The sequence below is a fragment of the Tachyglossus aculeatus genome, unplaced genomic scaffold (assembly GCF_015852505.1).
Source record: "Tachyglossus aculeatus isolate mTacAcu1 unplaced genomic scaffold, mTacAcu1.pri scaffold_101_arrow_ctg1, whole genome shotgun sequence".
Classification (NCBI taxonomy): Eukaryota; Metazoa; Chordata; class Mammalia; order Monotremata; family Tachyglossidae; genus Tachyglossus; species Tachyglossus aculeatus.
In genome coordinates this window covers 1,134,586-1,161,183 of record NW_024044842.1, presented here as the reverse complement: position 1 = coordinate 1,161,183, position 26,598 = coordinate 1,134,586, and the positions used below count along the sequence as shown (strand labels likewise).

The 26,598-nt window shown below is 56.0% G+C and overlaps 1 protein-coding gene across 3 annotated transcripts; it reads left to right on the top strand.

The window, feature by feature from the left end:
- Positions 1–9,584: 9,584 nt before the first annotated feature.
- Positions 9,585–26,418, top strand: BRD2 (bromodomain containing 2). 3 transcript variants are annotated; one of them, XM_038742218.1, is made up of 12 exons: positions 9,585–9,762; positions 12,824–13,127; positions 13,730–13,867; positions 15,067–15,205; positions 16,628–16,848; positions 16,942–17,358; positions 20,501–20,629; positions 20,722–20,991; positions 22,445–22,653; positions 22,979–23,352; positions 26,018–26,140; positions 26,216–26,418. In XM_038742218.1, exons 1-12 carry the CDS (start codon positions 9,734–9,736, stop codon positions 26,347–26,349), a joined length of 2,487 nt encoding a protein of 828 aa, XP_038598146.1. In that variant the 5' UTR covers positions 9,585–9,733; the 3' UTR covers positions 26,350–26,418. The 3 variants fall into 3 exon arrangements, with proteins under 3 accessions (XP_038598146.1, XP_038598145.1, XP_038598147.1); XM_038742217.1 differs by having other exon boundaries at positions 22,406–22,653; XM_038742219.1 differs by lacking the exons at positions 9,585–9,762; positions 12,824–13,127 and adding an exon at positions 13,406–13,501 and having other exon boundaries at positions 22,406–22,653.
- Positions 26,419–26,598: the final 180 nt, after the last annotated feature.

Below are 26,598 nucleotides of genomic sequence, written 5' to 3'. Positions count from 1 at the left end.
TCCAGAGGAGGTCACTGAGGCCCAGAGAAGTGAAGTGACTTGCCCAAAGTCACCCAGGTGGCAATAACAATAATAATGATGGTATTTGTTAAGCGCTTCCTAAGTGCCAAGCACTGTTCTAAGCACTGGGGAGGTTACAAGGTGATCAGCTTGTCCCACAGAGGGGCTCACAGTTTTAATCCCCATTTTCCAGATGAGGGAACTGAGGCCCAGAGAAGCGAAGTGACTGGGCCAAAGTCACCCAGCTGACAGTTGGCGGAGCCGGGATTTGAACCCAGGACCTCGGACTCCAAAGCCCGGCCTCTTTCCGCTGAACCACACTGGTTCTGGGCAGAGCTGCGACCGGGTGGATTTATGGGGAGAGCTGGGATCCGGTGTATATATGGATATATTTATTATTCTATTGATTTGATTAATGATGTGCATGTATCAAGCGCTTAGTACAGGGCTCTGCACGCCGTAAGCGCTCAATAAATACGGTTGAATGAATGAATGAATTTATAATTCCATTTATTTATAGTGATGCTACTGAGGCCTGTCTACTTGTTTTGTCGTCTGCCTCCCCCCTTCTAGATGGCGAGCCCGTTGAGGGCAGGGATTGTCTCGCTTTATGGCTGAATTGTAGTCGCCAAGCGCTCAGTACAGTGCTCCGCCCACAGTAAGCGCTCAATAAATAGGATTGACCGAATGAATGAATCTGGCGGGTTTGCAGGGAGAGCTGTGATCTGGGGGATTTGCAGTGGGGGAGGACGAGGCCGGGGGAAGAGGCGTCATAACAGCATTAATAATAACAATAATTATAATATTCAATTCATTCAATCGTATTTATTGAGCACTCGCTGCGGGCAGAGCACTGTACTGAGCCCTTGGAAAATACAACACAGTATTACTTGTACATATCTATTCTATTTATTTTATTTTGTTTGGTTTTGTTCTCTGTCTCCCCCTTTTCGACTGTGAGCCCACTGTTGGGTAGGGACCGTCTCTATATGTTGCCAATTTGTACTTCCCAAGCGCTTAGTACAGTGCTCTGCACATAGTAAGCGCTCAATAAATATGATTGATTGATTGATAAAATAAATACAATAAATAGAGACAAATCCCGTCTACAACGGGCTCACAGTCTGGAAGCCAACTCGTACTTCCCAAGCGCTTAGTACAGTGCTCCGCACACAGTGAGTGCTCAATAAATACGATTGATGATGATGATGGAAGGAGGGAGACAGGCCTCTAATCGAGGACAGAGGCAACAGTGGCCTCAATATAAATAAATGAAATTATAGATATTGAGAAGCAGCGTGGCTCAGTGGAAAGAGCCCGGGCTTTGGAGTCCGAGGTCACGGGTTCAAATCCAGCCTCTGCCGATTGTTGGCTGTGTGACTTTTGTTAACAATCATCATCAATCGTATTTATTGAGCGCTGACTATGCGCAGAGCACCGTACTAAGCGCTTGGGAAGTGCAAATTGGCAACATACGGAGACAGTCCCTACCCAACAGTGGGCTCACAGTCTAAAAGGGGGAGACGGAGAACAAAACCAAACATACTAACAAAATAAAATAAATAGAATAGATATGTACAAGCAAAATAAATAAATAAATAAATAAATAAATAAATATGTACAAACATATATACATATATACAGGTGCTGTGGGGAAGGGAAGGAGGTAACAATGTGCATCTAGCTTTACTTCTATTTATTGTGACAATTTGACACCTGTCCACATGTGTTGTTTTGTTGTCTGTCTCCCCCTTCTAGACTGGGAGCCCGTTGTTGGGTAGGGACCCTCTCTATATGTTGCCAATTTGTACTTCCTAAGCGCTCAGTACAGTGCTCTGCACACAGTAAGCGCTCAATAAATACGATTGAATGAATGAATTGAATGGAAGTCACTTCACTCTCCATCCCTCATCTACCTCCTTCCCTTCCCCACAGCACCTGTTTATATGTGTATATGTTTGTACATATTTATTACTCTAGTTATTTATTTAATTTACTTGTACATATCTATTCTATTTATTTTATTTTGTTAGTATGTTTGGTTTTGTTCTCCGTCTCCCCCTTTTAGACTGTGAGCCCGCTGTTGGGTAGGGACCGTCTCTAGATGTTGCCAACTTGGACTATCCGAGCGCTTAGCACAGTGCTCTGCACACAGTAAGCGCTCAATAAATACGATTGATGATGTTGCCAACTTGGACTTCCCAAGCGCTCAGTACAGTGCTCTGCACACAGGAAGCGCTCAATAAATACGATTGAATGAATGAACTGAATGAAAGTCACTTCACTCTCCATCCCTCATCTACCTCCTTCCCTTCCCCACAACACCTGTTTATATGTATATATTTGTACAAATTTATTACTCTAGTTATTTATTTATTTTACTTGTACATATCTATTCTATTTATTTTATTTTGTTAGTATGTTTGGTTTTGTTCTCTGTCCTCCCCTTTTAGACTGTGAGCCCACTGTTGGGTAGGGCCTGTCTCTAGATGTTGCCAACTTGTACTTCCCAAGCGCTCAGCACAGTGCTCTGCACACAGTAAGCGCTCAATAAATATGATTGATGATGTTGCCAACTTGGACTTCCCAAGCGCTCAATACAGTGCTCTGCACACAGTAAGCGCTCAATAAATACGATTGAATGAACTGAATGAAAGTCACTTCACTCTCTATCCCTCATCTACCTCCTTCCCTTCCCCACAGCACCTGTTCATATGTATATATGTTTGTACGTATTTATTACTCTATTAATTAATTTATTTATTTTAGTTGTACCTATCTATTCTATTTATTTTATTTTGTTAGTATGTTTGGTTTTGTTCTCCGTCTCCCCCTTTTAGACTGTGAGCCCACTGTTGGGCAGGGACCGTCTCTATGTGTTGCCAACTTGTACTTCCCAAGCGCTTAGCACAGTGCTCTGCACACAGTAAGCGCTCAATAAATACGATTGATTGATTGATTGATTGATCGGCCCGGTGGGAAACGGGATCAGGAGCGGCAGCGGGGCCCACTGGAAAGAGCCCGGACCTGGGATCTAATCCCGGCTTCACCCCCGGCTGCTCTGGAACCTCGGGGAAGTCATTTCGCTTGATAATATTACTATTATTAATAAGAATAATGAAGTGAATGAAGTCACTTTGCTGCCCATAAATACCAAAATAATTATTTATTAGTGACTATGATTGAATGTTTTGGCTGAACTTGACAAATACCACAATTATTATTACTAAGAAATACTTTTGAATGTATGTCTTTACTGCGCTGAAAAAATTTCCTACTGGGAGCTCACCTCCTCCTGGAGGCCTTCCCAGACTGAACCCCCTTTTTCCTCTCCTCCTCCCCATACCCTCCGCCCTACCTCCTCCCCACTGCACCTGTATATATATATATATATATATATATATATATATGTGTGTGTGTGTGTGTATAGATTTATTACTCTGTTTATTTTACTTGTACATATTTACCATTCTATTTATTTTGTTAATGATGTGCATCCAACTTTAATTCTATTTATTCTGACGATTTTGACTCCTACCTGTTTTGTTTTGTTGTCTGTCTTCCCCTTCTAGACTATGAGCCTAGTACAAGCGCTTAGTACAGTGCTCTGCACACAGTAAGCGCTCAATAAATACGATTGAAGGAATGAATGAATGAGCCCCTTGAGGGTATGTTGCCAACTTGTACTTCCCGAGCGCTTAGTACACTGCTCTGCACACAGTAAGCGCTCAATAAATACGGTTGAATGAATTTCCACCATTATCATTATTAATAAATACGACTGAACAAACACCCCACTTATTGTAAATAATAACAAAAACGATTGGATGAATGAAAATTTTTGCTGCGCTTAATACATACCCCAATTTGAACAAACACCACACTTACTGTGAATAATAATAAAAACGATTGGATGAATGAAAATTTTTGCTACGCTTAATACATACCCCATTATTATTATATTATTAAGCACGCCTGTATGAATGCTTTTGCCGCACTGAACACCCCAATTATTATTATTATTACTAATAAGTAGGCCTGGATGAATGAATATTTTTGCTGCGCTTAACAAATTCCCTAATTATTTTTTCTTATTAAATACTGAGTAAATGAATTTTTTGCCTGCGCGTAAGTCCACGAGCATTATTTTTAATTATGATTAAATACGATGGGATAAGTGAATCTTTTTGCGTTATTATAATGATTACACACGATTGGATGAGTCAATGTTTTTGATTTATTATTCTGGTCCACGATCATTATTTTTAATGATGATTAAATACGATGGGATAAGTGAATCTTTTTGCTTTATTATAATGATTACACACGATCGGATGAGTCAATGTTTTTGATTTATTATTCTGATCCAATAGAGGCCTGAAGGGGTCAGTTTTTGCCGTGCAATGAGGCGTTGTAAACTGCAGGGGTCGCTGTTGCACCGCCGCGCCCGTCCACTCGGGCGCCACTGCGCCTGCGCGCCTCTCCCGCTCCCCCTCCCTTTCCACCACGAGCGTACGCATGCGCACACGCGCTGTGACCCACCCGCCTCCAGACCGGCCCGTTAGTGCGCCTGCGCGCCGCTCTTCCACGCCCCTTTCACTGCCACAGCGGACATGCGCATGCGCACATACGCTCTCGCCCACCCGCCGCCAGGCCTGTCCGCTCGTGCGCGTGCGCACAAACGCTCTCGCCCACCCGCCGCCAGGCCTGTCCGCTCGTGCGCCTGCGCAGATACGCTCTCGCTCACCCACCGCCAGGCCTACCCGCTTGTGCGCCTGCGCGCCTCTTTCCCGCTCCTTCTCCAGCACAGGTGTAAGCGCATACACACACAGACATATATACATATATGTGTAAATAAATATACATACATACATGTATATATGCTATATATACATATAGACTATATATGTACACATATAGACTATATATGTACACATATATACTGTATATACACATATACAGTATATATATACGCAAATATATATAATCGCGCCCATCCCTTGCCAGGCCAGCCCCCTCCCCTTCCACCACGAATTCACTCATCCATTCTCCCCCTTCTAGACTGTGAGCCCGCTGTTGGGTAGGGGCCGTCTCTCTATGTTGCCAACATGCACTTCCCAAGCGGTTAGTCCAGTGCTCTGCACATAGTAAGCGCTCAATCAATACGACTGATGATGATGATGACAGTAAGCGCTCAATAAATACGACTGAATGAATGAATGAGTTCTCACCCACCCTCCGTCGGGGTCACCCGCCCGTGCGCCTGCGCGCCTCTCCCTCCCCCCGCGTTCCTCACGGGCGCGCACGCGCGCACACTTTCATTCATTCCCCCCGTCAGGCCGCTTGTGCGCCTGCGCGCCGCTCTCCCTTCCACCACGAGCGCACGCGCGCAAACGCAACATACAGCCCCGCTTTCGCCCATCCCCCGCCAGGCCTGCCCGCTTGTGCGCCTGCGCGCCTTTCCCCCGCCCCTTCCACCGCGGCCGCACGCGCAACCCCTCGCCCAGGCATTCACGCGCCTGCGCGGCGCTCTCCCGCTCCCCCTCCCCTTCCACCCCGGGCGTGCGCACACACACGCACACACACTCGCCCCCACCACAGGCCTGCCCACTGGTGCGCCTGCGCGGCGCTCTCCCGCTCCCCTCTCCCCTTCCACTAGGGGCGCCCGCACTGCCCCCCTCGAGGCCCGCCCGCACGCCTGCGCACCACCCCCTCCCACGCGCGCGCCCCGGGCCGCCGCGCCTGCGCGTTCAGGGGGCTGCGGCAGCTAGGGTCATCCCAGACCCCGCCCCCCTTTCAGGTCCGGCCTCGCGCATCCGGGGAACGCGCGCGCGCGCCCGGATGGGGGGGGGAGCGGAGGAGCACGTGACGCCCGCGGACCAATGGGGAGCGTGCTGACGTGTCCGCGCGGCCCGGCCGCGAGCCAGGAAGGGCGGGGCCGCGCCCGTCCCCCCCCCTCCCCTCCCCCCACCCCTGCAGCTTCCGGGAGGGGGGGGCGACACCCCGGGTTGCACCACAACCCCTCCCCCGCACCGAGGGGAGCAGCGAGGCCCGGGGGGTTCCTTGAAACAGGTGAGCGCCCCCCAAGTCGCGGGGGGGGGGGGTCGGGGGCGTCCATCACATAGTCAGCCAGTGGGGCTGCGGCGAGGGGGACGCGGGCGTCCATCACATAGTTTCTTAGCCCGTGGGGGGGGGCGTCGAGGGAGTTGGGGGCGTCCATCACATAGCGTCTTAGCCACTGGGGGGCGTCCATCACGTAGCCCCTTAATTGGGGGGGCGCCCATCACATAGCCAATTAGCCAGTGGGGCGGGCCGACAGGGGCGTCCATTACATAGGCTTTTAGTGGAGGGGTTTAGCGAGGGGGAGGGTCGTCCAAGTGGCTTGTGGCGTCCATCGCGTAGCCTCTTATATAGCGAGGGGAGGGTCGTAAAGAGGGTTGAGGGGCGGCCACCCCATAGCGTCCTGGCTCATGGGGGTTCAGCGGGGGGCGTCCATTATGTACTCTCTTAGCCAATGGGGGGGCTGGGGCGTCCATCACGCAGCCGCCTATTTAAGGGGCGGCCCGCGTTGGAAACAGGGGGCGCCATCCCAACGGCTTCCGACCAATGGGGTTGCACAGAAAGGGCGGGAATGGGGGGGCCCCCCTTTGGCGGTGAGGGGGCGTCTAAACCCCCGCCTCTCGACCAATGGGAGGGCTTGGGGGGACCCCCCCCCACCAGGGTCCGGCCCTTCGGGGAACAAGCGCGGGGACACAGGTGAGAATCGGGGTGACTTTGTGGGGGGGGGGTCCGTTGTGTTGTATTGGACTCTCCCATGTGCTCAGTACAGTGCTCTGCACGAGGTGAGCGTCCAGTAAGTATGGTGCAATTGGGGGAGATCCCCTTCCTGGCAAAGAATGGGTTCATTGTTGCATTTTAGTCCCTCAAGCGCTCAGTACAGCGTTCTGCACGCTGATACGCTTCAGGGAGGGGGTTTTCTTGTTGGCAAAGACTGTTTATTGTTGTAGTCACTGAGGCATCTACTACAGAGTTCTGGACGCCGTGAGGGCCCAGTAAAAACGAAGCAATCGGGGAGGGGCTGCTGACTCGCAAAGAATGTGTTCATTGTTGTGTTTTAGTCTCCCCAGCGCTCAGTACAGTGTCCTGCACGCAGTGAATGGCCAGTAAATGTGCTACATGGATGGTTGGGCGGTTCCTTGCTGGCAAAGAACGCCCTTATTGGATTTTAGGCCCCTCATTGCAGTGTTTTGGAGGCCTAGTAAATACTATGCAATACGAGGGGGGGAAGGTCCTCTGTTGGAAAAGAATGTTTATTGTTATTTTAGTCCCCCAAACGCTCAGTACGTTGCTGTGCACGTAGGGAGCGTCCAGTAACCTGGAATGGGGGGGGGGAATCCATTGTTGGCCTTTGATGTGTCTTCTTTATTGCCGCATTGGCCTCACCCAATCGCTCAGTACAGTGCTTTGCACGTAGTAAACGCCCAGCAGATACGCCCGAGTTGGAAGGGGGGGGTCCTGGTGGTTTAGTCCCCCACCCGCCCACTTTTTGACCCCCGTTTTTGGGCCCGCATTGATCACGTGGCCCGAGGTTGTGGGGGGGCTTCATAGTGAGCGCTTACTGTGTTCAAAGCACTGTACTGAGCACTTGGCTGCGTGTCTTGGGGCCTGGTTTTGGTGATGGGGGGCGACATGGGGGGGTCCCCGCCCCCCAAAACCTGGTTGGGGGGGAGGGAAAGACTCAACAAGGGGGATGGGCAATTGATAGGACGCCCCTTTGGGGGCTTTTCTAAGCGCCCCCACCCCAATTTCCGGGCCCGGGAGGGCCTAAGTGAGGAAGGGGAGTGAATGGGGCTACTATTTTGGTGGGGGGGTCTCCGCTTTGTGCAGCTCCAATGCAGCATTTTGGGTGTCGCAGCAGCTGCGGGCGGTGACTCAGGCGTGGGAGGGAGGGAGGCCAGGCCCCCCCAGCCTGCGTTGGCGTGGTTTTCCAGAATTCCCGAGGAGTTGGGGGAGGAGTGCCAGTGTATATCCCGGCGCCCCCACCCCTTTTCCCACCTTGGCTGTTTCCCCCCCCCCCCTTGTTGCCCAAGATGCCGCGTCACGGGGGGCAAGGCCCGGCCCGCGGCCATCTTAGCTCCCCCTTGCACCGCCTCAGAGGGGGAGAATAGCAACCATAACAATGGTTTTTAGGCAACAACTGTGTGCGAAGCGCTGTTCTCGTATGGGGAGGGATCCCCAATCCCCCCCATCCCTCAATGGAGGCCTTCCTGGAGGGGGTGGGGAAGATGGGGGCGAGGTGGCTAACGCCCCTCCCTCCCTCCTGGGCGGTGGGGTTGGATTTGGGGGGGAAGGGGCGGGAGGAGGGGAGGGGTCAAGGAAGAAGGTGGGGGGGAGAGGGCAGAAGGACACCATGGCCCCCATTTTGGGGGGCCCAGGCCGACTGCTGAGGACCAGGCCCGCTTTGGTCAAGCACTTCCGGTGGTGAGGGCGTTGGGGGCTGCGGGCGCGGGGCCCCTTCAGGGGTGCCATTTTTAAGAATTGACCGTTTGGACCGTCTACCGTGTGGGGGGCGGTGTACTAAACGCCCACAGTGGGGGGGGGCGAGGAGGACGACCGCCATTTTTGAGGGGAGTCTTGTTGTCGTGAGGGGAAGGGGAAGGCGTTGGCTTGGGGGGGAAAACGGCGTTGCAGCGGGCGGGAAGAGCTTGGGGGTCTGCCTAGCCGGGGCGATGGCGGGGACGGGAGGGTTTATTTGTCATTTAGGCGTGTTTTTCTCCCTCCCCTCAGGGAGGCCTTGGGTTCTAAGATGGCGCCGTCTCCTTCCTCCCCCCCTCGCAGGGCGGCGCCGCCGAGGAGACCCGCCAACCGCCGCGGCGCGAGGCCGCCGCCCAATGGGGGAGCCGCGGTTGGCCCGGCCCGCCCGGCCTCCGCCAATGGGCGGGCGGGGGCGCGGGCGGCCAATGGGCGGCCGCCGCGGGTGACGTCACCGGCGCGGCCGGCCAATGGGGCGCCGGCGCGCGGCGCGGGCGCTCCCCGCGCGGCCCAATGGGCGGGGCGCGGGCGCGCGCGCGCGGGGACGCTCGGCGCCGGCCCCGCCCCCCGCGGGCGTATATAAAGGGCCGGCGCGGCGCTCGGCGGCGCCATTTCGCGCCGGAGCGGAGCCGTGTGTAGAGCGGCGGGGAGCAGCGGGCGGCGGCCGCCATTCCGATCCGCCTCCATCCGACCCGAAATGGGCCCCGCGGCGGCCCGGGACCGGCCCCGGCGGGGACGGGACACCCCCTAGGTCCCCCGGTTGCCCCCCGTTTGGCCCCGGCCCCTTGGGCGGGGCGCCGGCGGACGAATCCCCCCCCCCATCCCGCCCCCTCCCCCCCCCCCCCGTCAAGTTGGGTATCCAAGATGGAGGCGGCGCCGTCGGCCTGAGCCGCCACCGGCCGGCGCCATCCGTCGCCATCCGACCCCGAGGCGGAGCCGGACGCCGCCGGGACCGGCCCCGGAGGACGCGGGGGACCCCGCCCCACCCGCCTCGACTTATATTGGGGGCCCCCCCGCCCCCGGCCCGCCCCCGGCCCGCCCCCGCGGCCCAGCCGTCTAAGGGGCCTAGGCTGGCCCGGGGGGCGCATCCTCGGCCCCGCCGGACCCCCGACCCGGGGGATGCGGGGCCGGAGCTACGGGTGACGACGACGACCACCACGGAAGAAGAGGAGGCGACGACGGGGCGTCCTCCACAGCCACCATGCTGCAGAACGTGAACCCGCACGGCAAGTAGGTACCCGGCCGGGGCGCCCCCCCCTCTTTGGTCGCCGTGGCAACCGCCCCCGCATCCTTCATCCCAGCCGGGGGGCCCTGGAGGCCCGGATTCCCACGCCCCAGCTCGGGGAGGGGGGCTCAATCAATCCGTATTTATTGAGCGCCTACTGCGTGCAGAGCGCCGTAGTAAGCGGTTGGGAAGTGCAAGTTGGCAACATAGTCACCATCATCATCATCATTAGTCGTATTTATTGAGCGCCTACTGTGTGCAGAGCGCCGTAGTAAGCGGTTGGGAAGTGCAAGTTGGCAACATAGTCATCATCATCATTAGTCGTATTTATTGAGCGCCTACTGTGTGCAGAGCACTGTAGTAAGCGCTTGGGAAGTACAAGTTGGCAAGATGGTCATCATCAGTCGTATTTATTGAGCGCCTACTGTGTGCAGAGCACCGTACTAAGCGCTTGGGAAGTACAAGTTGGTAGCTTATAGAGATAGTCATCATCGTCGTCAATCGTATTTATTGAGTGCTTACTGTGTGCAGAGCACCGTACTAAGCGCTTGGGAAGTACAAGTTGGCAACATGTGGAGATAGTCATCATCATCAATCGTATTTGAGCGCTTACTGTGTGTAGAGCACCGTACTAAGCGCTTGGGAAGTACAAGTTGGCAGCATATAGAGACGGTCATCATCAATCGTATTTATTGAGCGCTTATTGTGTGCAGAGCACCGTACTAAGCGCTTGGGAAGTCCAAGTTGGCAACATATAGAGACAGTCATCATCATCATCAGTCGTATTTATTGAGCGCTTACTGTGTGCAGAGCACCGTAGTAAGCGATTGGAAGTACACGTTGGCAACATATACAGTCATCATCAATAATCGTATTTATTGAGCGCTAATTGTGTGCAGAGCACCGTACTAAGCGCTTGGGAAGTACAAGTTGGCAACAGATAGAGACAGTCATCATCATCATCAGTCGTATTTATTGAGCGCTTACTGTGTGCAGAGCACCGTACTAAGCGCTTGGGAGGTACAAGGTGGCACCATATAGAGACAGTCCCTACCCAACGGTGGGCTCACATTCAGTCGGCTGTATTTATTGAGCGCCCCTTTGCACTGGGAAGGACCAACCGGCCGCAGGCCGGCATTCATTCATTCATTCGTTTAGTCGTAGTGATTGCTTACTGTGCGCTTGGGAAGGACCAAAGCGGCCACAGGCGGACATTCATTCATTCGTTCAGTCGTAGTGAGCGCTTACACTGGGCTAAGCGCCTGGGATGGACCCACCGGCCACAGATGGGCATTCATTCGTTCAGTCGTAGTGAGCGCTTCCTGTGCGCTTGAGAAGGTCCAACCGGCCGCAGGCGGGCATTCATTCGTTCGTTCAGTCATAGTGAGCGCTTACGCTGGACTAAGCGCCTGTTTGGGAAGCACTACAACAGGCGGGCATCAATCGTGGAGAGCGCTTCCTGTGTGCAGAGCACTGGGCTAAGCGCCCGGGAAGGACCAACCGTCAACGGACGGGCATTCATTCGTTCACCCGTAGTGAGCGCCTACTGCGTGCAGAGCACTGGGCTAAAGGCTTGGGAAGTACCAATCGGCAAGGTAGTCATTCATTCATTCTTATTTATTGAGCGCTTACCGTGGTGAGCAATCAATCGTATTTATTGAGCGCTTACTATGTGCAGAGCACTGTACTAAGCGCTTGGGAAGTACAAATTGGCAACACATAGAGACAGTCCCTACCCAACAGCGGGCTCACAGTCTTAGCACCTGGCTAAGCGCTTGGAAAGTGCAATTCGGCGATAGATAAGGAGTCGTTCGTTATTCCACCGTATTGGTTGAGCGCTCACTGCGTGCAGAGCACTGGACTAAACGCTGGGCAAGTACCAATCGGCGACAGACTGTCATTCGTTCAATCAATCGTGTTGCGCTTACCATTGACCCGTTCTCTGTACCTTCTTAAGCACTCAGTACAGTGTCGGGTATGCAGTTTGTGGTGAAGAATGTTGCCAATTTGTATTTCCGAGCGCTTAGTACAGTGCTCTGCACATAGCACTCAATAAATACGATTGATGATGAAGAATGATAATGATGATGATGGTATCTGTTAGGCGTTTATTGCGTGCCAGGCACTGTTCTAAGCAATGAATTTGTTCGTCCTGCCGTTATTGATTGAGTGCCTGCTGAACCAACAGAGCAGCGTACTGAGCGCCCAGTCCACTCGACCTTGACCCGGTTCGGGGGTTTTCAGGGACATCGGCACCTGCCCCTCCCCCCGCCTCCGTGTGTGGCCGAATTGTACTTCCCAGTCGCTCAGTACAGTGCTTGGAATCAATCAATCAATCGTATTTATTGAGCGCTTACTATGTGCAGAGAGCACTGTACTAAGCGCTTGGGAAGTACAAATTGGCATCACATAGAGACAGTCCCTACCCAACAGTGGGCTCACAGTCTAAAAGGGGGAGACAGAGAACAGAACCAAACATACCAACAAAATAAGTAGGATAGAAATGTACAAGTAAAATAAATAAATAGAGTACACATCAAGTGCTCAGTAAATACGATTGAATGAATGAATGTTTTTTTTTTTCTTTCCCGGAGGGGAGGCGTGACCTTCTCTCAAATTAGTCCGTTTCATCGGATTTACCGGGCGTTCGCCGTGTGCAAGGCACTGTAGTAAGCGCTTGGAACAGCAGTTCTCATTCATTCAGTCTTTTAGTGGTGTTTATAGATCGCTTATCGCGTTTAGAACATTGCACCAAAGGCTTGGAAAGTATAATTCGGCAACAGAGGCAATTCCTAGTGGGGTGTTAGGAGCGGGGGAGACAAGCGTCCAAACAAGTAAACAGGCGTTGTTGTAAATGGGATGGCGGGGGTCCCATCTCCATCGGGGCGGGGGGCTCGTTCTAATGCTTTCTCTCCACTCGCTCGGGGTCCCCTCCCCTTCCCAGTTGCCCTGAGGTGGTGTCGCCACGGCAACCGCCAGCGGTCCTCCCATCTCCATCCCCGTGGGTGCATCCGGGGGTCAGCCCCGCCCCCCCATCACTGAGTCCGGGGTCTCCCCCACCCCCAGGATCCCCAGCGAGGGCAACCCGGGCCTCCTGGCCCTGGGCCCCGAGGCGGCGGCCCCCGGCAAGCGCATCCGCAAGCCGTCGCTGCTGTACGAGGGCTTCGAGAGCCCCACCATGGCGGCGGTGCCCGCCCTGCACCTGCTGCCCGCCAACCCGCTGCCGCCCGAGGTGTCCAACCCCAAGAAGCCCGGCCGGCTCACCAACCAGCTGCAGTACCTGCACAAGGTGGTCATGAAGGCCCTGTGGAAGCACCAGTTCGCCTGGCCCTTCCGGCAGCCCGTGGACGCCGTCAAGCTGGGCCTTCCGGTGAGTGCCCCCCCCTCCCCATCCCGCCCCCGAAGACCCCCCACCCCCGAACCCCCCCCGGGCAGGGACGGGGACGCTGCCGCGTGTGTGACTGAGTGCGGGGTGCCGGGGGAGGGCGCGGGGAGCCTAGAGCAGCCGCTGCGGCCCCGGGAGGACCCTCCCCCAGCCCGGGCAGTCGGGGAACCCGGCTCAGACCCCCCAAGTCCCCGGCCCCCTCGCCCTAACGTGTTGTCACCTGGCTCCCTTTTGCAGATACCCGCCCCTGGTTAGGAGAGGACCACGGTGGCCAAAATCCCTAGCTCCTCCTCTTCTTCCTTATCCTCCTCCTCCTCCTCCTCCTCCCCCTCCTCACACACGGATAGCAGGCCCCGGAGGTAATGCCCCCCCGCCCCGGAAAACGACGGGATGGGGAGAGCCACGGGGGTGGGACGAGGACCCCTTCCCGGCGGGGCGGGGGGAAGGGATGGGGCCGCAGCCCGGGGACCCCCTCCCCGGCGGAGGCAGAGCAGGGTGTGAGTGTGGGGCGGGATGGTGGGCTTCTGGGGGGGGGGGGGGGGTTGGCTTGACGTCTCACGGCGCCCCTTCCTTCCTCCCCCCCCTAGGACTACCACAAGATCATCAAGCAGCCAATGGACATGGGCACCATCAAGCGGAGGCTGGAGAACGGCTACTATTGGGAGGCCACGGAGTGCATGCAGGACTTCAACACGATGTTCACCAACTGCTACATCTACAACAAGGTGAGGCGCGGGGGTGGGGGCCGCCGGGGCCTACCATCCGTCCATCCTTCCCCCCCCCCGTCCGCCGGGGCGACGGCCGCCAGGCCCCCGTAGGCCCCCTCGGCTCGCCCGGACCGAGCCACGTGACCGCCGTGGGTCGCTTCTTCTGTAAATTGGGTGGCAAGATTCACAGCGGCGGTACTTGTCGAGCACTTACTACGTGCCCAGCACCGTCCTAAACCCCAGGGTAGATACGAGGTCATCAGGTTGTCCCAGGTGAGGCCCAGAGGCTTCATCCCCATTTGACAGAGGGAACTGAGGCCCAGAAAAGCTAAGCGACCTGCCCAAAGACACACAGCTGGCGAGCGGCGGAGCAGGGATTAGAACCCGCGGCCTCTGACTCCCGAATCCGGGCCCTTGCCACTGAGCCACGTTGCTTCTTAGCTGCCTTACTTCCTCTTCCTTCACTCTGGGTCCCTGAGAGAGCACGATTGTACCTGGTGCCCCCCAATAATAAAAAAAAGTGACAACGGGGGTAAGGATGATGAGGTTGTTAGTAAGAATTATAGTAACAGTGGCATCAGTTGAGCGCTGGGTATTTGTATTAAGGTGGATGCAGGGCAGTTGTGCCAGTTGTGGTGAGGAGAGCCCGGGCCTGGGCCCCAAAGATCATGGGTTCCGATCCCGGCTCTGCCGCTTCCCTGCAGTGTGACCTTGGACCGGTTGCTTCACTTCTCTGGGCCTCAGTGACCTCCTCTGGAAAATGGGGATGGAGACTGAGCCCCACTGGGGACTGTTTCCAACCCTCCACCTCTGTGGGACTTAGTGCTTGGCAGCCAGTGCTTAGCAAGTATTAGAAGCCCCCACCTTACGTGGGGCTCGCGGCTTTAATCCCTATTTCGCAGATGGGGTAACTGAGGCCCAGAGAAAGGAAGTCACCCAGCAGAGCCGGGGATTAAAATCCGGGTCCTTCTGATGTCCGGGCTCTGGCCACTGGGCTACAAGCAGCGTTTAGCACAGTGCCTGGCACGTAGTAAGTGCTGAAGAAACACCGTAGTTAATCAGGCCACGCTGCTTTTCAACCCAGGCCCCTGCTTGGCACCGTCCCAGTGCCAAGGCCGATGGGTTGGCATCGTTGGGGTGGGATTCGGGGGGGGGGTTGGCGGCAGGCGGGATCCTGCCCCCTCTTTAAGGGGTCTCTCCTCGCCCGTCCCCCGCAGCCCACGGACGACATCGTGCTGATGGCTCAGACTTTGGAGAAGATCTTCCTGCAGAAGGTGGCCCTGATGCCCCCCGAGGAGCAGGAGCTGGTGGTCACCGTCCCCAAGAACAGCCACAAGAAGGGGGCCAAGCTGGCTGGTACGTCCCGGGGTCGGGGGGCGGTGAGGTGAGCGCCTGCCGTGCGCAGAGCACTGTACCGAGCACTGGGAAGAGCCGGTGGAAAGAGCAGAAGGACCTGACTTAATCGGGCTTCTTCCAACTTGGCCGCGTGACCTTGGACGAGTCACTTCTCTGGGCCTCAGCCACCTCACCCGGAAAACGGAGGTGAAGACCTGGGACCGTCCAACCCGATTATCTTGAATCGGCCTGGCGCGTACTAAGCGCTTAACTAGTACCACTGCCGCTGTTCTCTGGGCCTCGGTTGGCCTTATCTGGAAAACGGGGATTAAGACGGGGAGCCCGTGTGGGATCGGGACTCTGTCTCCACCCCAGCGCTTGGTACAGCGCTGGGCACGCCATGAGCGCGTAACAAAGCACCACTGTCGCCTTTCCTATAACACGTTCCCCACCCCACGGTGAGTTTGCAGCCTAGAGAGGGAGGCAGATGTTCACGTGAAGGGAAAAACTGCATTATTGTCGTAAAGTTGCGTTACCGCTGCTAGAACGAGAACATTCTGTGCCCACAATGAGGTTACAATCCACAGAGGGAGATGGACACTGTTGTCAGTAAATCTCGTGTTATTGTAACAGATTCTCTGTCCTCAACGAGGTTACACTTCAAGCAGGCAGGCGGCTACTAGTGAAAATAAAAAAGGCACCCATTGTTATCTTCATGGCAGGACCGTCTTCTTCTCACAGTGGCCTTGTAGTCTAGAGAGGGAGGTGGACTAGCGTAAATAAGTTTTTTTTGTGTCAGCGTTGTAACTGGGTACGTTTTCCTCCCGCAGGGAGGGTACAGAGGGAGACCTATTAGTGTAAATAAATTGTGTATCCGTAAGAACAAGCACAGTTTCTACCTGCAGGGAGGTTGCAGTCTGGAGAGGTAGATCATCATCATCATCATCAATCGTATTTATTGAGCGCTTACTATGTGCAGAGCACTGTACTAAGCGCTTGGGAAGTACAAATTGGCAACACATAGAGACAGTCCCTACCCAACAGTGGGCTCACAGTCTAAAAGGGGGAGACAGAGAACAAAACCAAACGTACTAACAAGATAAAAAAAATAGAATAGATGTGTACAAATTAGAGTTAAAAAAAATACGTACAAACATATATACAGGTGCTGTGGGGAAGGGAGGGAGGTAAGGTGGGGGGATGGAGAGGGGGGCGAGGGGGAGAGGAGGGAAGGGGCTCAGTCTGGGAAGGCCTCCTGGAGGAGGTGAGCTCTCAGCAGGGCCTTGAAGGGAGGAAGAGAGCTAGCTTGGCGGATGGGCAGAGGGAGGGCATTCCAGGGATGACGTGGTCAATAGATTGTCAATTATTCCGGCCCCCGGGGAAGGGGGTGGGTATCAATACATGAGCGAGCGAAGGACACTGACGTCCCGCCGTCCCCCCCAGCCCTGCAGGGGAGCCTGGCGTCCCTCCACCAGGTCCCCGCGGTGTCGTCCATGTCGCACCCGCCGGCCCTGTACCCGCCCGCGGCGCCGGAGCTGCCCACCACGGTCCTCAACATCCCCCACCCGTCGGTCATCGCCTCGCCCCTCCTCAAGTCCCTGCACCCGGCCGGCCCCCCGCTCCTGGCCGTGGCGGCCGCGCCGCCCGCCCAGCCCCTCGCCAAGGTGAGCAGCCTCCCGCTCCGGGGGGGGACGGGCACGGGTGGGGGGCGGACGACGGCCCCGGGGCTGACCGCCCTCCCTCCGTCCGTCCGGCAGAAGAAGGGGGTGAAGCGGAAAGCGGACACGACGACGCCCACGCCCACGGCCATCCTGGCCCCCGAGTCCCCGGCGGGCTCCCCGGCGGCCCCCCCGGCGGCGGCGGCCTCGGCGGCGGCGGCGGCGGGGGGTCCGGAGCCCAAGGCGGCCCGGCTGCCCCCGGCCCGGCGCGAGAGCGGCCGCCCCATCAAGCCTCCGCGCAAGGACCTGCCCGACTCGCAGCAGCAGCACCAGAGCTCCAAGAAGGGCAAGCTGTCGGAGCAGCTGAAGCACTGCAACGCCATCCTCAAGGAGCTGCTGTCCAAGAAGCACGCCGCCTACGCCTGGCCCTTCTACAAGCCCGTGGACGCCTCCGCCCTGGGCCTCCACGACTACCACGACATCATCAAGCACCCCATGGACCTCAGCACCGTCAAGGTAACGGCCGGCCCCCCCGAGCCCCCTCGGGGGCCTCGCCCTCCTCGTCTGTGAAAGGGGAAGGCGCCGGGGTAGGCACAATCAATCAATCAGTCAATCATATTTATTGAGCGCTTACTGTGTGCAGAGCACTGTACCAAGCACTTGAGAAGTCCAAGTCGGCAACATCCAGAGACAGTCCCTACCCAACAGCGGGCTCACAGTCTAAAAGGGGGAGACAGAGAACAAAACCAAACACACTAACAAAGTAAAATAAATAGAATAGATATGTACAAGTAAAATAAATAAATAGAGTAATAAATACGTACAAACATATATACAGGCAGTGTAAAGAGCAATGCTACTAGCTGCTGCAGCAGTTCTGCTCCATTAAATGCCCCATACCTGGGTGGAGTTGGAGTCCAAACCAGTGCCTGCCTGCTGAGTCTGGAGTTGAGGGGGAAGAACAGCCGGAGAGGAAATAAAAAAAAAAAAGTGGGATAGCTGGAGCAGGATGTAATTTGATAATAATAATAATAATGGCATTTATTAAGCGCTTACTATGTGCAAAGCACTGTTCTAAGCGCTGAATCTTTCTACAACCCCTCTCCCCTTCCCCCCCAGCCTCCCTTCTGCAATATTCAGGCTTGCCTTAGGGCTGTTACCAGTGTCTGCCCTAGAAAATAGTGTATTCATTCATTCATTCATTCATTCAATCGTATTTATTGAGCGCTCGCTGTGTGCAGAGCACTGTACTAAGCACTTGGGAAGTACAGTACTAAGCACTTGGGAGGCACAAGAGAAGCGGGGCTCACGGGGACGTCGGGAGTTCGAATCCCGGCTCCGCCGGCCGTGTGACTGGGGGCGAGTCGCTTGCCTCGGTTCATCGGTCAGCGTGGCTCTGTGAGGAAGAGCCTGGGCTTTGGAGTCAGAGGTCATGGGTTCAAATCCCGGCTCCGCCACGTGTCCGCCGTGTGACCTTGGGCAAGTCACTTCACTTCTCTGATCCTGAGTTACCTCATCTGTAAAATGAGGGTTAAGACTGTGAGCCCCACGTGGGACAGCCTGATCACCTTGTATCCCCCAGTGCTTAGGACAGGGCTTTGCACATAGTAAGCGCTTAACAAATGCCATCATCATCATCATCATCATCATCGGGCAAATGGGGCCGTGACTGTGAGCCCAATGTTGGGTAGGGACTGTCTCTCTATGTTGCCAATTTGTGCTTCCCAAGTGCTTACTACAGTGGTCTGCATACAGTAAGCGCTCAATAAATATGATTGATTGACAAAGACCGGGGTCCCAAGCGCTTAGTACAGTGCTCTGCACATAGTAAGCGTTCAATAAATATGATTGATTGACAAAGACCGGGGTCCCAAGTGCTTAGTACAGTGCTCTGCACATAGTAAGCGCTCAATAAATATGATTGATTGACAAAGACCGGGGTCCCAAGCGCTTAGTACAGTGCTCTGCACACAGTAAGCGCTCAATAAATATGATTGATTGACAAAGACCGGGGTCCCAAGCGCTTAGTACAGTGCTCTGCACATAGTAAGCGCTCAATAAATATGATTGACAAAGACCGGGGTCCCAAGCGCTTAGTACAGTGCTCTGCACATAGTAAGCGCTCAATAAATATGATTGACAAAGACCGGGATCCCCAAGGGGGACAACTTGATGACCTTGTAAATAATAATGACGACACCGTCTATTAAGCACTTACTAGGTTTTAAGGGCTGGGGAGGTTACAAGTCGATCAGGTTGTCCCACGTGGGGCTCACAATCATAAACCCCACTTTACAGATGAAGTAACTGAGGCGTAGAGAAGTTTAGCGACTTGGCCAGAGTCACACAGCTGACGAGTGGCGGAGCCGGGATTTGAACTCGTATCCACTGTAGCACTTCGAACGGCGCTCAGCACGTAGCACCTAATGTACCATCGTTGTTTTCATTGTGTCTGCCGTGTGACCCTGGCCAAGTCATTTCGCTTCCCTGCACCTCATTTATCTCGTCTGTCAAATGGGGATTGAGACTGAGCCCCATGCGGTCCAACCTGACTTGCTTGTATCCACCCCAGCGCTTAGAACAGTGCTCGAACATAGACAGCGCTTAACAAATACCAGTATCCTTGTCCCCCATGGGGCTCACACTCTTAATCCCCGTTGGGAAGATGAGGAAACTGAGGCTCAGAGAATAATTATAACAGTGGCGGTGAAGCGCTTATTATGGGCCGGGCACTGTATTAAGTACTTGGGGTGATGGAGCAAATCGGGTTGGACGCGGGCCCTGTCCTGCCCGGGGCTCACAGGCTCGTTCCCCACTTGACAGATGAGGGAAACCGAGTCGAGAGAACCGAAGTGACCCGCCCAAGGTCACGCAGCAGACACCTGGTAGAGTTGGGATTAGAACCCGGACCCAACCCGGGGTTGGACATAGTCTGCGTCCCACGTGGGCCCGTAGCTTTAATCCCCATTCGTTCAGCCGGTTGTGCTTATTAAACGCCGACTGCGTGCCGAGCACTGCGCTAAGCGGTGGGGAAAGTACAATCCAACAATACAGGAGGATTCGCAGGCAAGAGAGGGGACACTGAGGCACGGGGAGCGAAGCGACTTGCCCAGGGTCACGCGGAGGGAAAGTAGCAGGGGCCCGGATTAGAAACCCGTGACTTTGGGCCTCTCGGGCCTGTGATTTAGCCATTAGGTAGTGGGGGTTGCACTCTTAGCTGTTGAGCACTTCATCATCATCATCATCAATCGTATTTATTGAGCGCTTACTGTGTGCAGAGCACCGGACTAAGCGCTTGGGAAGTACAAGTTGGCAACATATACAGCCCCTACCCAACAGTGGGCTTACAGTCCTTGACGGCTAAGCGCTCGGGAGAGCAGTTATTATCGAGTAAGTCGTATTTGTGACTTACCGGTAAAGATGCCCATCCTCCCCCTCTCTAGACTGTAACCCCGTCGCGGGCGGGGAACGCGTCCCGTTATTCCCTGCCGCATTTATCGAGCGCTTTCTGCGCGCAGGGCGCCGTACCGAGCGCTTGGGAAGCAAAACGGATGACATTGCTGCGGTTTGATCGCCTCCCAAGCGCTCCGCGCCCCGAGCGCTCAACACATAGGGCTGAATGAATGAACCGAGCGTGTCTCCCTCCCCCCCTTTGCAGCGGAAGATGGAGAACCGGGACTATCGCGACGCCCAGGAGTTCGCGGCGGACGTGCGGCTCATGTTCTCCAACTGCTACAAGTACAACCCCCCCGACCACGACGTGGTGGCCATGGCCCGCAAGCTCCAAGTAGGCCGGGGGCCGGCGGGGCCGGGCGGGGGGCCGGGGGCGTCCGGGCCCGGGCCCTGACCCGTCCCCCCCGTCCCCGTCCCTCCCTTTAGGACGTGTTCGAATTCCGCTACGCCAAGATGCCGGACGAGCCGCCGGAGGGGGGCCCGCTGGGGCCGGGGGGCGGGGGGCCGGGCCCCGGCCTGCCCAAGTCCTCGTCCGACTCGTCCAGCGACGAGAGCAGCAGCGACAGCTCCTCGGACGACGACGGGGACGACGACGGGGAGGACGACGACGAGGACGACGACGAGGACGACGACGAGAGCGAGAGCTCGGACTCGGAGGAGGAGAGGGCCAACAGGCTCGCCGAGCTGCAGGAACAGGTGATCCGCGCTGACCGCGGACGCAGCGGGGGTGCGGGGGAAACCGAGGCCGCCCTGGGGGGGATTAGAACCCGGGTCCGGGCTCATTCAGTCGTATTTATTGAGCGCTTACTGTGTGCAGAGCGCTGGACTAAGGCGACGTATAGAGGCGGCCCCTACCCACTAGGCCACGTGCTTGGCCTGCTTGGCCGAGGGTCTTGGGTGTGACCCCGCAGTTGTGGGCACGTTCAATCAATCGTATTTATTGAGCGCTTACTACGTGCAGAGCACTGTACTAAGCGCTTGGGAAGTACAAGTTGGCAACACACAGAGACGGTCCCTACCCAACAGTGGGCTCACAGTCACACACCAGTTGTGCGGTTGTCTAGCGGTTTTTGTCCAACCCTCAGTCCACGCCAGGTACTCAACTAGAAGCAGCGTGGCTCAGTGGAAAGAGCCCGGGCTTGGGGGGTCATGGGTTCTAATCCCACCTCTGCCTCTTGTCACCATCAATCGTATTTATTGAGCGCTTACTGTGTGCAGAGCACTGTACTAAGCGCTTGTCAGCAGTGTCACTTCACACAGGAAAACAAAAATGTGGCTCAGTGGAAAGAGCACAGGCTTGGGGGGCGGAGGTCGTGGGTTCTAATCCTACCTCTGCCCCTTGTCGTCATCAGTCGTATTTATTGAGCGCTTACTGGGTGCAGAGCACTGTACTGAGCGCTTATCAGCTTGTCAGCTGTGTCACTTCACACAGACAGGAAAACAAAAAGGTGGCTCCGTGGGACGGAGGTCGTGGGTTCTAATCCCACCTCTGCCCCTTGTCATCCTCAGTCGTATTTATTGAGCGCTTACTGTGTGCAGAGCACTGTACTAAGCGCTTGTCAGCTGTGTCACTTCACACAGACAGGAAAGCAAAAAAGTGGCTCCGTGGAAAGAGCCCGGGCTTGGGGGGCGGAGGTCGTGGGTTCTAATCCCACCTCTGCCCCTTGTCAGCCGTGTCACTTCACACAGACAGGAAAACAAAAACGTGGCTCCGTGGGAAGAGCCCGGGCTTTGGAGTCAGAGGTCGTGGGTTCAAATCGTGGCTCCGCCAGTCGTCAGCTGTGTGACTTTGGGCGAGTCGCTTCACTCCTCTGGGCCTCGGCGACCTCATATTGACAGTGAGCCCCACCTGGGGCCATCTGCTGACCTTGGGCTTAAAAATAACGCTGGGGACGTAGTGAGCGCTTAGTAAATAGCATTATTATTATTGTGCGCAAGTGGAGGATTGTCGGTCTCTCCATCCCACCCGGGTCCCCGTTTGACAGCCGGAGGGAAACCGAGGCCCAGCGAAGCGGCCGCGGCCCAGGTGGCGGGGCCGGGATTAGAACCCGGGTCCGGCGTGACTCCCCACCCCCCCCCCCCCCGACCCCCCACCCCCCTCCGTCCCCAGCTCCGAGCTGTGCACGAGCAGCTGGCCGCCCTGTCCCAGGGTCCCATCTCCAAACCCAAGCGCAAGCGGGAGAGGAGGGAGAAGAAGAAGCGGCGGAAGGGCGACCGCCACCGGGGCCGGGCCGGGGGAGACGAGGACGGCAAGGGGGCCCGCCCGCCCCGCACCCCGCAGCCCAAGAAGGCCTCCAAGAGAGGGGGCGGGCCGGGGGCCGCCGGGGCCCTCGGCTTCGGGCCCCCCGGGGCCAACAAGTGAGTACCCCGCCCGTCTCCCGAAGCGCTCCGTAAATGGCACTGCCTGGGGTGCGAGGTGGGGAGGGGCGGGATCCTCGCCCAAGTGCTCAATAAGTAGGGGGTATATAGAAGCGCTCAGTAAGTACCCCCAACGGGGCGGGCTGCCCGCTCCCCCAATTGCTGTGCCTGGAGTAGGTGCTCAAATAGCGCACCGATGGGGCGGGGGGCTCCCCGGGGCGCCCAGTACGGCACAGAAGCGCTCCTTCCGTGCCACCGATGGGTCGGGCGGGTGGTCGCGTCCCTTGGGGCCCCGCTGACCTTTCCCTCGGTCCTCGGCCGGCAGGCCCCCCAAGAAGTCGAAGGCGCCGCCCCTCCCCGCGGGCCCGGGGTCGTCGTCGTCGTCGTCGGGGTCGTCCTCGGGGGCCCCGGCGGGGCCGGCGGGGGGCCCGGGCTACGACTCGGAGGAGGAGGAGGAGAGCCGGCCCATGAGCTACGACGAGAAGCGGCAGCTGAGCCTGGACATCAACAAGCTGCCCGGGGAGAAGCTGGGCCGGGTGGTGCACATCATCCAGGCCCGCGAGCCCTCCCTCCGCGACTCCAACCCCGAGGAGATCGAGATCGACTTCGAGACCCTCAAGCCCTCCACCCTGCGCGAGCTGGAGGGCTACGTCCTGTCCTGCCTGCGCAAGAAGCCCCGCAAGCCCTACAGCGAGTCCGGTGAGACGGCGGGGGGGGGGTCACGGGGGGCCCGGGAGAACGGGGGGCCACCCTCGGGAGGGTGGAGCGAGGGGTCACCGGCCTTGGGAGAAATGGGCCGTTGGCGGGGCGGCGGGGGGGAGGTCACCGAGTCTGGGGTCGGCTGAGGGGAGTGGGGTTGGGAGGGGTCACTAGGCCCAGGGTAGTAGGAATAATAATAATAATAATGGCATTTATAATAATAATAATGACGGTGGTCGGCTGAGGGAAGTGGGGCGTGAGGGGTCACTACGCCCAGGGTAGTAGGAGTAATAACGATGGCATTTATAATAATGATAATGATGGTGGTCGGCTGAGGGAAGTGGGGCGTGAGGGGTCACTACGCCCAGGGTAGTAGGAGTAATAACGATGGCATTTAGAATAATGATAATGATGGTGGTCGGCTGAGGGAAGTGGGGCGTGAGGGGTCACTACGCCCAGGGTAGTAGGAGTAATAACGATGGCATTTATAATAATGATAATGATGGTGGTCGGCTGAGGGAAGTGAGGTGTGAGGGGTCACTAGGCCCAGGGTAGTAGGAATAACAATGATGACATTTGTAATAATAATAATGATGATGATGGAGGTCAGCTGAGGTAAGTGAGGGGTCACTAGGCCCAGGGTAGTAGGAATAATAACGATGGCGTTTATAATAATAATAGTAATGACGGTGGTCAGCTGAGGGAAGTGGGGTGTGAGGGGTCGCTAGGCCCGGGGTAGTAGGAATAATAATAATGACATTTATAAAAATTATAATAATAATAATGACAGTGGTCAGCTGAGGGAAGTGGGGTGTGAGGGGTCACTAGGCCCAGGGTAGTAGGAATAATAGTGACATTTATAAAAATTATAATAATAATAATTACGGTGGTCAGTTGAGGGAAGGGGGGTATGAGGGGTCTCTAGGCCCAGGGTAGTAGGAGTAATAATGATGGCATTTATAATAATTATAATAATAATAATGATGGTGGTCAGCTGAGGGAAGTGGGGCTTGAGGGGTCACTAGACCCAGGGTAGTAGGAATGATAATCATTGTGGCATTTATAATAATAGTAATAATGATGGTGGTCAGCTGAGGGAAATGGTATGAGGGGTCACTAGGCCCAGGGTAGTAGGAGTAATAATGATGACATTTATAATAATAACGATGGTGGTCGGCTGAGGGAAAGTGGGGTGTGAGGGGTCACTAGGCCCAAGGTAGTAGGAATAATAATCATTATGGCATTTATAATAATAATAATAATAATAATAATAATGACGGCAGTTAGATGAGGGAAGTGGGGTGTGAGGGGTCACTAGGCCCAAGATAGGAATAATGATGATATTTGTAATAATAATAGTAATGATGATGATGGTCAGCTGAGGGAAGTGGGGTGTGAGGGGTCACTAGGCCCAGGGTAGTAGGAGTAATAATGATGGCATTTATTATAATAATAATAATAATAATAATAATAATTATAATAATGGTCAGCTGAGGGAAGTGGGGTGTGAGGGGTCACTAGGTCCATGGTAGTAGAAATACTAATGATGGCATTTATAATAATAATAATAATGACAGTGGCCAGCTGAGGGAAGTGGGGTGTGAGGGGTCACTAGGCCCAGGGTAGTAGGAATAATAATGATGGCATTTATAATAGTAATAATAATAATGACGGTGGTCAGCTGAGGGAAGTGGGGTGTGAGGGGTCACTAGGCCCAGGGTAGTAGGACTAATAAGGATGACATTTATAATAATGCTAATAATAATAATGACGGTGGTCAGCTGAGGGAAGTGGGGTGTGAGGGGTCACTAGGCCCAGAGTAGTAGGTGTAATCATTATGGCATTTATAATAATAATAATAATGCTGGCATTTAAGTGCTTACTATGTGCAAAGCACTGTTCTAAGCGCCGGGGGATACAAGGTGATCAGGCTGTCCCACTTGGGGCTCTCGGTCTCAATCCCCGTTTTACAGATGAGGTAACTTGAGGCCCAGAGCAGAGAAGTGACTTGCCCAAGGTCACACAGCAGACGTGTGGCAGAGTGGGGATTGGAACCCATGACCTCCGACCCCAAAGCCCGGGCTCTTCCCACTGGGCCGCGCTGCTTCTCTTTATTAAGTGCTTACTGTGGGCAAAGCGCTGGGGAGGTTACACGGGGTGGGGGCTCACAGTCTTCACCCCCATTTTCCAGATGAGGGAAGTGACTTGCCCAAAGTCACCCAGCTAAGTGCGGAGCACTGTACTGAGCACTTAGGAAATACAGTCCAGCAATGAAGTGACTTGCCCAGAATCACCCAGCTAAGTGCGGAGCACTGTACTGAGCACTTAGGAAATACAGTCCAGCAATGAAGTGACTTGCCCAAAGTCACCCAGTCGACAAGGGCAGAGCACTGTACTGAGCACTTGGGAAATACAGTCCAGCAATAAAGAGACGATCCCTTCCCGCAACGAGCTTACAGTCTTAGAGCAGTGCTCACCGTGACCCCGATTTGAACCCGTGACCTCTGACCCCCAAAGCCCGGGCTCTCTCCACCGAGCCACGCCGCTTCTCTAGGCTAGACGGGGTGGGGAGCCGCCCCCGGGGGGAGAGGGGCTGTCGGGTCTGGTGGGTCGCCGCGGCGGCCGCCGCGTGACCCTGGCCCGGTCATTTCCCCCCGGGCCGCAGCCGTGAAGAAGCTGGTGGGCAAGTCCAAGGAGGAGCTGGCGCTGGAAAAGAAGCGCGAGCTGGAGAAGCGCCTCCAGGACGTCAGCGGCCAGCTCAACTCCACCAAGAAGCCCCCCAAGAAAGGTGGGTGTGCGACCCCCGGGCGGGTGGGCGAGCGGGATGGACGCCCGTTGACCGGCCGGCCCGTTGTGCCCGCAGCGAGCGGGGAGAAGGCGGAGTCGGCCCAGCACCCGGCCGCCTCCCGGCTGAGCGCCTCCAGCTCCAGCTCCGACTCCAGCTCTTCGTCCTCGTCGTCGTCCTCCTCGGACACCAGCGACTCGGACTCGGGCTGAGGGGGCGGACGGCCGGCGGGCGGGCAGGGCCGGGCGGCTCCGCGGGACCGGACCCCCCGGACGACGACGACGACGGACCCGCGGCGGGGGGCGCGGAGGGCGTCCGGCCGCTCGGAGCTTGTTTGTTTTTTAATTTATTTTAAGCGTAGGGTCGGGGGCCGGGGACCCCCCACCCCACCCCAGGCGCTGGCTGGGCGGGGAGGGGGGCAGCCTCTCTCGTTTTTTTTACGTTGTCAGTTTTTTTCCGTT

What these genes read in the sequence shown, in the direction of transcription:
- BRD2 (XM_038742217.1), top strand. Translation starts at nt 9,734, where the DNA reads ATGCTGCAGAACGTGAACCCGCACGGCAA. An exon ending in TGGACCTCAGCACCGTCAAG is followed by an intron (nt 17,359 to 20,500) that starts GTAACGGCCGGC and finishes CCCCCTTTGCAG; the next exon opens with CGGAAGATGGAGAACCGGGA. An exon ending in CCATGGCCCGCAAGCTCCAA is followed by an intron (nt 20,630 to 20,721) that starts GTAGGCCGGGGG and finishes CCCTCCCTTTAG; the next exon opens with GACGTGTTCGAATTCCGCTA.